Source organism: Vicugna pacos, chromosome 6 (assembly GCF_048564905.1).
Source record: "Vicugna pacos chromosome 6, VicPac4, whole genome shotgun sequence".
NCBI lineage: Eukaryota > Metazoa > Chordata > Mammalia > Artiodactyla > Camelidae > Vicugna > Vicugna pacos.
This window is the reverse complement of record NC_132992.1, coordinates 64,443,032-64,456,385: the sequence shown is the minus strand read 5'-3', so window position 1 is coordinate 64,456,385 and position 13,354 is coordinate 64,443,032. Positions and strand designations below refer to the sequence as shown.

Here is a 13,354-nt window from a genome sequence, read left to right as displayed (position 1 = left end):
TGCTGAAGTTTGAGAACCACCAGTCTACCCTATAGGATAATTTTGAGGGTCAAATGAGTACAACAATGTGAAAGCACCCTAAAAAGTGAAAGATATAGATCGATCGATCAATCGATCGATGTATCTATCTATCTATCTATCTAATCAACTTCAGTAAAAGAGTAAAACACGTTCCTGGAAAAAAACTTGGTGATTTTGCTAGATCCAGATAAGATTGTACATCAGAAGTGAAATAGATCGTAACAGAGCTTGTGAATAAAATATATGACTCTAGATTTTATCTGGATAATGTGTAGCCTTTATGGATTCAAAGAAAAAGACTATGAGCCATAAAGTTGTAAGTAGAAATGTGATAGCCTGGCTATGCGGCAGTTCAACTCTGAGAGATGACAAACTGCACAGGCTTCTTACCTGACCAATGTCCAGTGGAGATGCCAGATCTGTCTGTACAGGTCTCACTTACAGGTCTAAACACAGTTTCCCATCCTCCAGTAGCATAGCGCCAATTGTGAGATTCCAAGATGAGTGTTCGCTGGGTGCCATATGCAATCATGAAACAGTAGACCACATGATGGAGTTGACAGCCATAGCCACAACCTTTGTTGATATTACACACTAGCTTCTTGGCTTTGCTGCAGTCCTTGGGATTCTGTTAGTGAGAAAGAGAAATAAAGGTGAAAATAAGCTGTACAGAGAGGTTAACTTCTCTTTATAGGCGAGAAGTGTCAAAAACCATATAATAAGCCAGGACTAATCCAGTCTATCTGATTAAGCAAGGAGTTCAACCTGAAGATTAAATTTCAAAGAACTCACTGAAAATGTTATGTGCATACCTAGGGAGATGGCAGTGAAAAAGAACAGTTACTTTGGAAATACCACTAAACAAGTGTTAAATTAAGCAGTTAAATTTTAAAAATATCCTTTCACTTCTCTATTACTCAGAACATGCAAGCATGATCCTCTCTGAACTCAAAGCTGCATACACTGAGATCTTTATGAAAGAAGTAAAATCATTCATTGATTCCAGCTGCACTCCAACATTCTGAGCTTACCTTCACTGGCCAAGCTCAAATCATCTTAAAGGAAAAATTATAGTTTATCTAATAATTCCATCTATCTCCAGAATTCAAGATGTCACAAACAAGATGTACTTTTTCCATCATGGAAGTAAAGCCACTGAGTAAAAGGATACCTGCGTTCAATAATTACAAAATATCAGTCATGGGACTTTTTTTTTTTAACTTAATTATTATTTTCTATTGAGTTATAGTCTATGTTGTGTCAATTTCCAGTGTAGAGCACAATTTTTCAGGTATACATGAACATACACACATTCATTGTTGCATTCTTTTTCACCATGAGCTACCACAAGATCTTGTATATATTTCCGAGCATTATACAGAATAATCTTGTTTATCTATTCTATACATATCTGTCAGTACCTACAAATTTCGAACTCTCAGTCTGTCCCTTCCCACCTCCCTCCATCCTGGCAACCAAAAAGTTTGTATTCTATGTCTATGAGTCTGCTTCTATTTTGTATTTATGTTCATTTGTCTTTTTCTTTCTTTCTTTCTTTTCTTCTTTTTTTTTTTTTTTTTAGATTCCACATATGAGCGATATCATATGGTATTTTTCTTTCTCTTTCTGGCCTACTTCACTTAGAATGACATTCTCCAGGGACATTCATGTTGCTGCAAACAGCATTATGTTGTCGGTTTTTATCGCTGAATAGTATTCCATTGTGTAAATATACCACTTCTTCTTAATCCAGTCATCTGTCGATGGACATTTAGGCCATTTCCACGTCTTGGCTATTGTAAATAGTGCTGCTATGAACATTGGGGTGCAGGTGTCTTTTCGAAGTATGGTTCCTTCTGGATATAAGCCCAGGAGCGGGATTCCTGGGTCATATGGTAAGTCTATTCCTAGTCTTTTGAGGACTCTCCACACTGTTTTCCACAGTGGCTGCACCAAACTGCATTCCCACCAGCAGTGTAGGAGGGTTCCCTTTTCTCCACAGCCTCTCCAGCATTTGTCATTTGTGGACTTTTGAATGATGGGATTCTGGCTGGTGTGAGGTGATACCTCATTGTAGTTTTGATTTGCATTTCTGGGACTTTTTTTTTTTTTAAACCAGTCTTGATGATACAAGGAATTTTCACAATAAAATGAAGAACACGTTCTATATTGGATGTCTTGAAAATGTTTTATGCCAATTTTTAATCAAAAGATCCATTTTTCTATTTATATACTTTGCTATAAAATGAAACATTCAAGTGGTTAAAACATTTAATATTATCTAACAGTGGGTGCAATGGGGTTAAGCAAGTGTGAAAAATTCTTTTTTTTTCCTTTTCTAAAGTTTCAATTCCACTGTAATTCATATGGGCTGTTGCTAAATATCCCTATGTTTCTTAGTTCTTCAAATAAAAATTTGTTTTGACGAGGGCCCCTTAGCCTGAGAAGTGTTTGAAGCTATTCTGTCTGCAAGGGAAGAGAAAGGATTGGTATCTTCAGGAACAGAATCTCTTCTTTCATATAGCAAGAAGCAAGATAGTGAATTCTCAATTTACAAGAGTCTTTAATAAAGTGGTTGCCAAGCCACAAATCTACAACTATTTTCTAGGGATATCCTCTGTTCTGTCATGTAGAGCCCTAGAAACAAAAGCTAGGATGGTAAGGCTATAAAGTTGATTCTGAAAAAAAAGTCTGAGAAGGAAAAGTGTAACACACAGCTACTTTCAGAAGAAGTTATTTTTCATATTCAAATGTGTCATTGCTGGCTGGTCCTTTTAGATCAAAGCAGAATCTATAATAGCAAGAGCCTTCTGAAGAGTTAAGAGCTCTCTGAATCCAAGAGAGCTCAGATAAAATTCAGCAAGATTTGGTCAATACTGTTTCCTCAGCCAAGTATTAAAGTTGCTGATTCTCTTCACTTGGGACTTTGAACTCATGACAGACTCCTAAGGCAATAAAGACCCCTACTCCACTGCTATAGCCACAAAAGATCTGAGAGGAACAGAGGGAGGGGTGTGATCTTAAATTAGTATTTGGAGAACAATTTATCCTTTACTTTCTGACAATATTATACAAGGATCCTGAGCATAAATAACATTCTCAAACTGATTCCAAGCTTTATTATTAATTCAAAAGTTAAGAAAGCAATAAAGACAACTGACATTTGTCAGATTTTTCATGATTTGTAAGAAATACAGCATATGAATATCACTAAAATTCACATGATTGAGAATACCCTTCATATGTTTTTCAATAAACATTTTCTTTTAGAACAGCTTTTAAATGTATAGAATGGTTGCAAAGAGTTAAGACCTCATATATCTCAAACCCAGTTTCCCCTATTATAATATTTTAAATTAGTCTTCATAGTTTTAAAGGGAAAAAAGAGTAAGGGAACATAAGAATTAAAATGTCTGACCTTTACTTTTCAAACTGTATTTTTTTCAAACTGTAGATTTTTTTTTTTACTTAAAAGAAGACACATCTGCATTTAAGAAAAACACATGTACTATGTTTCTTAAGAAAAGAGTTTAATTAGAACCCACTGTTCTGAGCACAAGAACTGAGGATTAAGAGAAAGAAGAGGCAATTTATGAAATGAAGCTTAATTCTGGAGTCTTACTGTGTCTCAAAGTAAGCTGAACAGAGAATTTTTAAATCTTTCTGTTATGTCATAGGTAACACAGACAAAGGGAAAAAATCGATTTATTACGTTTGGTTCTGGAATAAGAAAGGTCTACACATACAAGGTAAGCAATGGAAGACTAAGGCAGAGAATGATAAGAGAAAATGAATGACTGGAACGATAACAGTTTAAACACTGAAAAAACTCTGAGCCACAGCCCAATATTTTACCAAATAATATTTAAAAGTCTGGAAAATTCAAAGGACTTGTTCACAAAAGATTCAGAAAATGGTAGAGAGACAGTGAGAAAGAGAATAACTATATGTGTTTCTGATACAAGATTAGGCTTATCAGAATAAATATCTAGAAAAAACAGGGAGATACATAAAAGGTAAACAAAGCAACAGCTCTGAGATGGATAGGGATTTATTCTGATGGAAAAGGAACCTCAGAGAAAACCCCTTATCTGAGCTAAGGCTTTGTTATCCACCACTGTTACAAAGTAGCAATAAGTACAGAGAGGTTTATGGGAGTCTATAAAAGGGAAACAGAGTCATTGCTATACATACATAGACACATACACACATGTAAATAATCTCCAAATTTCTTACCAAATAGCCTTTGTCAATTACCACTGATTCCAGTTTTATAGTTTTCTGTTGATGTCTGCAAACAGCTTAAAGGTATGTCTCATCCATAAGCAAGAATATATAGAAGGGCCTCATTACTAAAAGCTTTATTTTAATCATGTTAACACTTTAACAGAGTAGCTAAGTCTGGTGATAAAATCTGTTTTTCACTTGCTTCTTGTGTGTTTAATGCACTCTCGTCTATATTTCTCTACCAGTTAATGCCAAAATGCAGGCAGATTGTTTTGTTCTATGTTGTGATTCTTTAGTTCTTTCCCCTCCCTCCTGTTTTATGGCACGCCCTCCACTCATCTCCCTCTCCTCCCACCCCACACACACTTGGAATATGATACACTTCCAGAAGAAAGAGGCTCACTAGGAAGCCCTTCTCATTCAGGAGTGGAAGATGGGGAAATACAAATTGAAAATGCTCCCCAACCCCCATAAGATCCATTAATGAGAGTCTCACTCACTTCTCCTTCCTTCTGCCTTGAGTATCACTCACTGATCAAGTATAGGTGAACCTTTGTTTATTCAATAAATATGCATTTATATATTAATATAATACACTTAATATATATACAAGGAGACTTGGGAGATGAAAATTAATATATACAGGGAGACTTGGGAGATGAAAATTCAACAGAATAAGAAGTCATATACATAAATAACTACAATAGTAGACAAATTAAATGTTTTAAGACCATGATAAACAAAGGAATTAAGGAATAGAAGAGGGAAAAAATCACTTTCAGCTGGACTAGAAGGGGTTATAAATAAAACTACATTTAAAATAAACCTTGAAGATATAATTCATGGTGTTTTTGAAATGCTAAGTAAATGTACTTTTCCCATTATTCAATGGAAGTCCACATTGTAAAGAGTAAGTATGATGAGCAAAGTAAAATTACTTTGTAAACCCTATAAATTATATATATAATGTAGAATTTTTGCATATAGGGTCTTCTGAAGTCAGACTCCTCAATAAGCACACCCATTCTTGCTCTTTGCAGTGATGATGATCATTCAAGTTTTATAATAGGAGGTAAATTTATCAAAATTACTTAAGACAATGCATTCTAGTTAAAGAACTCTGCAGAGTGGTTTAAGACACCTTTCCCCTCCTAAAAAAGCTCTGTTATGAATTCAATTGTGTGATTATGCTTCAATCTGTTGATTTAAAATTGAGACAAAAATCACCTCCTGCTACAACCTCTCCCTGCTCACCCATCCTTCCATCTTAGAGATACTATGAGGCTCAAACATATGGTAGGTATAGGCTGAAAGCTAATTCAAACACACTGCCTCATTTATTCTCAGGATCTCAAGAGACATTATTTCACACTGGATAAAAGCAATACTTTTTAAACTTAGTGCTACAAGGTGTCCCAATTATAACTTAACAATGTTATGTAACACTTTTACCATTATAATTCTGCAGTAAAGCTGTCACCAGAGTACACGTATAAATCAAGAAATAAAGATGAGATAAAATAGGGTTCTTTTGTATTCAGTTTCCTTCTGTTCAGCCTTTTTTTTTTTTTTTGAACACTATCTGAAGCACTTCTGACACTGTTAGTTTCCAAGAACGACTCTATTTCAACAGAATTGAAAGCCTTATTTGCTCTCACTGTCCTATAAATCAACATTGGGAAGTATATTTAAATCAATATGCCTCTAACTAACATGGTATATTAAGGGAAGCAGTGTCTTTTAAACCTAAATGGTTACCAATTCACTAAAGACACCATCATGATGCTGAAACATTTTAATCTCTTTTGCTTTGGTTACAATATGAAAACAGTTATTCTTGGACATGTTTCAAATTAGGAAGCCAGCTTAATTTCTACTTTGCTAAAAAAGAATAATTTTGAATCAACTAGTAAACTACAAGCATTATAATATTACTTAGACACTGCTAGGATTTAGAGGTTTCCACTGCTTTCACTTACTAAATTAGTAGTAATTGTGAATTAATGATGTAATATTACAAAACAGTACTCATTCCATGGCTTTTAAATTAAATCACAGATAAAGCCTTCTGCCATGACTATTCAGATTTTCCATACAAATAAAAGCCTCTTCAGAGGAGAATTTTCCAGCCACAATGTAATTTCCCTCACTTATCCACCCAGAGTTACTACACACTACAGAGTTACTACATTGCAGAAAAAAAGGCTAAATCAACAACAAACAAAAGCATTTAGTCAATATAAACTGGACATAGTATCTCCAGGCATCTCTTGCAGAGTACATGCTCAGTTACTACTAGTTCAGCTGAACAGCATGTATGGAGACAAAGGTCACGTCAAGTCCATTGTCACAAAAATACACGAATTGGGTGAAGGCCAAAGTTTGGAATTCAGGTGTCTTAAGCCATTGTCCAGGGCTCTCATCCATCCCCTCCCTATGATGTCTTCAATACAAGAGGCAGCAAGAAGTGCAGGCTCAGAGCACTTATCTGGTCATTGTTTTCCCAGCTTTATGGATGTACACTTGACAAATAAAAACTGAATATATTTAAGGTGTATAATATGACGTTTTTAAAAGTGTAAATACTGTGAAATGATTACCACAATCAAGTTAATTAACATATACATCACGTCACATAGTTACGATTTATATTTTGGTGGGGAGAATACTCAAGGTCAACTCTCTTAGCAAATTTCAAGTATACAACACAGTATTATTAGCTGTAGTCACCATGCGGTACATTAGCTCCCTAGAACATTCCTCTCACATTACTGAACCTTTGTACAAGTTGATCAACATCTAAGTCCCTCAACTTCCTGCCCCAGTAACTACTGTTCTACTCTCTGTTTTTACGAATTTGACTTTTTTGGTTTGCACATATAAGTGAGATCATGCAGTGTTTGTCTCTTTGTGTCTTGTTTCACTTATCATAATGTCCTCCAGGTTCATCTATGTTGTTGTAAGTAGCAGGATTTTCTCTTTTTATGGCTGAATAACATTTCATTGTTATTTGTATGTAATACTGTGTATATACACACACACCACATTTTCTTTATTCATTCATCCACTGACAGACACATAGGCTGTGTCCATATCCTGGTTATTAATAATGCTGCAAAGAACATGGGGGTGCAGCTATCTCTTCGAGATACTGATTTCACTTTCTTCAAATATATGCTGAGAAGAGGGATTGCTGGATCTTATGGTAGTCCTAGTTTTAATTTTTTGAGGAACCCCTATGTTTTCCAAAATGGCTGTACCAATTTATATTCCCACCAACAAGAATGGGTACAAAAGTTTCCTTTTCTCCACATCCTCAATCACACTTATTCTCTTTTGTCTTTTTTGATAAAAGCCATTCTAACATGCATAAGGTGATGTATCTCATTGTGGTTTTGATTTGCATTTCCCTAATGATTGGTGATGTTGAGCACCTTTGCAAGTACCTGTTGACTCTTCATACGTCTCTTTCGAGAAATGTCAATTTAGGTTCTTAGCCCATATTATAATCACATTTGTGGTTTTTTTTTTTTTTTTGCTATTGAGTTGATTCCATATATATTTTGGACGTTAATCCATTACCAAATATCTGGTTTACAAATATCTTCTCCCATTCCTAGATTGCCTTTTGATTTTGTTGATCATTTCACTTGCTGTGCAGAAGATTTTCAGTTTGATATAGTCCCAGTTGTTGATTTTTTTTTATTGAGTTATAGTCAGTTTACAATGTTGCGTCAATTTCTGGTATACAGCACAATTTCTCAGTCATACATGAATATATATATATTCATTTTCATACTCTTTTTCACTGAGCTACTACAAGATCTTAAATATATCCAGTTGTTGATTTGTTGTTGCTTTTGCTTTTGGTGTCATAGCTAAAAAATCATTGCCAAGACCAATGTCAAGGAGGTTTCCCCTGTTTTCTTCTAGTAGTTTTATAGTTTCAGGTCTTACATTTAAGGATTAAGAATCAGAACCCTGCGGACCCTTCCAGTTTCTCTCTAATAATATTCCTTCTATAGGGAGAAGTTAAACTACAGTTAACTATTTCCAATTATAAGAAAGGTCAGTAAAAATGAAAGGGATGAGCCGGGTAAGTTAAATTTTATTGTGCTCTTTGTCTGCTCTAATCACAAGACCAAATAGTTTTTAATTTGCTTGTTTAAAAAGATTTGCAACATCCAGCTTTGTGTTGGTAATGAAGAAAAGATTCAGTAATAGTGTGGTAAAAGCACTTCATTGTGTTGGAAACAATTTGATTTTATTTCTCTAAAATTATTTTCAAAACCAAAGCAGAAAAGGTAATGAAGCAAATAAGAGAATTGAAGTACTGTAAAGTGGTAATTAAAATGAAGACCCTGGGCATAGTTAACCATGAAAGAGAAAGTTAAAAAGCATTCTCATTTTTAAAAGCCAAGACCGGAAATTACTGTCTCTTAACATATTAAACAAGAACATTTTCATAGCAGAGTTAAGGTAAGTATCAAGATGTGCTTTCCACCCCCTCTAACAAAGAACAGTCTTTTGCAAGTAGTAAGGACAACACAATAGCTGAGGCACAAGTAGACTACTAAGTGCTTCAGGAAATCAATTTCTCTACATGTATTTTATGACATTTTAAGAGTGTAAATCTAATGGAAAAAAGATATCAAGACTATTTATAGACTGTTACCCTGACAGACTGAAGCAAAAGGCAGATAGTTACTACACAGTTACAGAACAGGAAAGATTTTCTTGGTAAGTAAAGCCAACAACTGGCTTACTTCAAATGAATTTTTAAAACTTTTGTTCTTTGCTTAGAAAAAGTCTCTACTGAATGTTTGGAAGTAATTTTTAAAAAGATAGAAATTCTACAGATCCAGCAGAAAGCAACAAACACATGTAAGTAATTTTTTTCATTGATGGTCTTTGAGACAGTATTCTGTCACCTCTGTGTATTCCAGGTCATCTCTAAGAAACCTTTACCTCAGGTTCAAGTACGTCAGAGCAACCCTTGGTAATATTTTCTGCTACCATAAGGGGGCAAAGGAAAGGCAGAGAAGAATGAGACGCTCCCAAGTCTAATTCTCTCATTCAAAATCTAATGTGAACACAACTCCTTCTGAGGCTGCAGAAGAAAAGTTAAGTTACCTGAGGAGCCAGATTCTGCCAATCCCACACAAATGCACAGAAGATGTATCCCCTCAAGCACCTTCAATTTTGCTCCATAGGCTTATAGCCTGGTTCACAGATCTCAGAATCAGCTTAACTGGTCACGTTAAAAATAGTAAGCTTACAGAATTAAGGTTTCAGAAAGGTCCTCCACCAACCATCATGTGACTTCACTTCTCAAAATCAAAACACAGGGATGATATGGCAGATACTCTTTTTAAAAAGTGGGGATGGGAAAGGGAAAAGAGGGAGGAAGTAGAGGAAGAGAAAAGGGGAGAGGAGGAAAGGAGAGAAGGGAGTCAGGGAAGAGGAGGAGGAGAGACAGATGGGACAGAGAAAGAAGAGAGGGGAAGGGGATAAAGGAGAAAAGTAACTGTAGGCTCCAGAATGGTTAGCTCTGCCTTACACAGGATTCAAAATGAGGCAGACAGCAGACGCAAAAGAGAAACACTGGCTGGAACTTTGTCATTATGCAAAGGCTGCTGCAGATGTTTTGTTCTGTTTTAAATAAAAGTCAGAATAACTTACACTGTTTTGTCAGCTCTTCCACTCTGCAAAATACCATTCTCTAGATAGAAATGACACTTACAGCACATGTCTACTCACTGGCTTTTAAATCAAACCATCAACAGTAATTAAACCAGATGTCAAAACTTGCTACCTCTTGTCCCGGACAGAGGCTTTGTTCCATTTCTCCAGACAACTGAAAATCCACTGTTAGCTGAGTACACATTTCTTTGGAATCTCTAGTTGTTGTTGTTGTTATTATTATGATTTTTAAAAAACCTCTTAAGACCACTTTTTTCACTGCCTCAGTTTAACAGTGCTCCAACCAATTCATGCTATTTTCTTTACTTTTCAAAACCTTTAACACTGCATTTTTTGCTGTTTATTTGTAAATAATTTAAGACCCACAATAAGTTACAAAAATAGTACCGTGTACCTTCCATATAGCTTTCTCCAATGAGAACGTCTTACGTAGTAACTGCAGTACATTATCAATGTCAGGAAATTGACATCACACAATATTGCTAACTATAATATAGACCTTATTTGGATTTCACCAGTTTTTACATGCATTTTTTTTTTTTGGTATAGTACCAACAAAACATGTACAGACTTATGTAACCACTACCACAACCCGGATATGACTATTGCATCAAAACAAAGAAATTCTCTTACAGTATCCGCTTTAGAGTCACACCCTTACCCAGAACTTAATCCCAGGCAACCAATTATCTGTTCTCTAGAACCAACGATCTCTTATCACTTAGCATAATGCTCTTGAGATCCATCCAAGTTACTGTATCTATCAACAGTTCATCCCCTTTTATTACTGAGTAATATTCTGTCATGTGGATTGTACCACAATTTATTCACCCACTAAAGGACATTTAGGTTGTTTCCAAGTTTTGGTTATTACAAATTAAGTTGCTATGCATATGAGGGTACAGATTTTTGTGTAGACATGAATTTTAATTTCTCTAGGATAAGTATATAGGAGTATGATTGCCGAATTATATGGTAAGGATATGTTTAACATCATAGCAAACTGCCAAACTATCCCAGAATGGTGGTACCATTTTACCTTCCCATGAAGAAGATATGAGAGCTGGTTGCTCAACATTCTTGGTGTTTTTTACTTTAAACATTCTGATAGGTCTGTAGTGGTATCTCATAATGTCTTTAACTTGTATTTCCCTAACAGTTAATGATTTTGAACATCTTTTCATATGCTTATTTGTTATCCACATATCCTCTTTGGTAAAATCTGTTTAAAACATTTGCCCATTTTCTAACTGGATTGTTTCTTACTGTTAAAATTATGAGCTCTTAATACATTCTGGATACAAGACCTTTGCTGGATATGTGATTTGTAAGGACTTTCTTCCAGTCTATAGTCTGTCTTTTCATCTTCTTTAACAGAGTCACATTTGCAGATCAAAAGGTTTTAATTTTGATAAAGTCCAATTATTGATTTTTTTCTTTTACAAACCATTCTTTTGGTGTCATGTTTAAGAACATTTAGCCTAAGTCATAAAGATTTATTTCAACATTCTTCTCTAAAAACATTATAGTTTTACATGTCACATTTATTTTATCTGTCAGATTTACTATCCACTTTGAGCTTAATTAAGTAAAGTGTGAGGTTTAGGTCAAGGTTCATTTTTTTTTTCCTCATGAGATGTCAAATTATTCCAACATCATTTATTGAAAAGACTACACTTCCTCCACTGAGTTGTTTTTGCACCTTTCTCAAAAATCAATTGTCCACATATAGGTATTTACTCAAAAGAACCGAAAGCTGATACTCAAACAAATACATGTGGAAACATGTCATAGCAGTGCTATTCTCAAGTAGCAAAAGGTAGAAACAGTGAAAATGCCCATCAATAAACAAACAGACAAACACTAGTATAACCATGCAATGGACTATTATTCAGCCATAAAAAGGAATGAAGTGCTAATACAAGCTACATTATGTATGAAACTTGAAAATACTATGTTAAGTGAAAGAAGTCAGTTAGAAAAGGTCACGTATTATATGATTCCACATATATGAAATATTCAGAATAGGTAAATCCATACAGAATACAGATTGATGATTTCCAGGGGCTGAGGGAAGGGGAAAATATGGGAATGAAGAGCAACTACTTAATGGGTATGGAGTTCTCTTTTGAGCTGATGAAATACTTTGCAACTGCTTAGAGGTGGTGCTTGCACAATCTCACGAATACACTAAGTACCACTGAATTGTTTACACTAAGATGGTTAACTTTATATTATGTAAATTTCACCTCAATGAAAAAAGCAAGATGGCATACCTATGTAAGTCTATTTTGGACTTTGTCCTATTCCATTAATCTATATGTCAACCATTCCTCCAAAACCATACACCATCTTGATTACTATAGCTATAATTGTAAGCCTTAAAAGTAGAAAATGTGACTCCTCCAACTTTATTCTTCTTTTTCAAAATTGCTTTAGCTATTTAGTTCTTTGGCCTTTCGATATAAATTTTGAAATCAATTTATCCATATATACAAAAAGAAAAAGACTTGCTAGAATTTTTATATGAATTGTATTAAGCCTATGGATCAAACTGGGAAGAACTGACATCTTCTCAATGTTGTCTTCCAGCACATGAACACAGTATGCCCATTCATTCATTCAAGTCTTCTTTCATCAATATTTTATAAGTATTTTTACCTAGGTATTGCATTTTCATTTTTTGGAGCAAGTGTAAATGGCATGATGGCTTAAAATTTGGTTTCCAATTGTTTCTTGCTAAGATGTAGAAATATGGTTAATATTTGTGTGCTGATTATATATCCTATGACTTTGCTAAATTCACTTGCTTGTTTCAGGAGTTTTATTGTCATGTGGTTGTTTTGGGAGTTTTTTTGGTAGATTATTTGGAATTTTTCTATGTAGACAATCATGTTACCTGCAAATAGAAACAATTTCCTTTCTTTCTAATATGTGTGCCATTTATTTGTCTTGTCTTACTGACCTGTGTAGAACTTCCATTACTATGCTGAATAGGAGTGGTGAGAGTGAACACACTTGCCTCATTCCCAATTTTAGTGGAAAAGCCTATGGAAATGGTCTTTCACCAGTAAGTATGATAATACCTGTAGCTTGTGACCTGTAAATGCTTTTTATCAGATTGAAGAATGTTCCTTCTATTCCTAGTCTGCTCAGTGTTTTAATCATGAATAGGTGTTGGATTTTGTTATTTATCATATGTCAACTTTTTTTTATCATTTTAAAATATATATCATGACCAAGTGGTGTTTATTCCAGGAATGCAAAGCAAGCTAGGTATTCAAAATTCATTCAATGCAATCTTCCATATTAACAGTTTAAAGAACAACTACATGATTACACCAGTTAACAAAGAAAAAGCATTTGACAAAATCCAATACCCATTCCTGCTTTCCTGTACATA

At 34.7% G+C, this 13,354-nt stretch overlaps 1 protein-coding gene across 7 annotated transcripts in view; it reads right to left on the bottom strand.

The window, feature by feature from the left end:
- The window catches only part of FUT8 (fucosyltransferase 8), a 253,225-nt gene that overhangs the window by 42,796 nt on the left and 197,075 nt on the right, over positions 1 to 13,354 (bottom strand). For all 7 annotated transcript variants that reach the window (XM_015241505.3, XM_031679145.2, XM_072963241.1 and 4 more), the window contains one exon: positions 412 to 649. In XM_015241505.3, the coding sequence (XP_015096991.1) occupies positions 412 to 649 (238 nt within the window). The remainder of the gene's footprint in view (positions 1 to 411; positions 650 to 13,354) is intronic.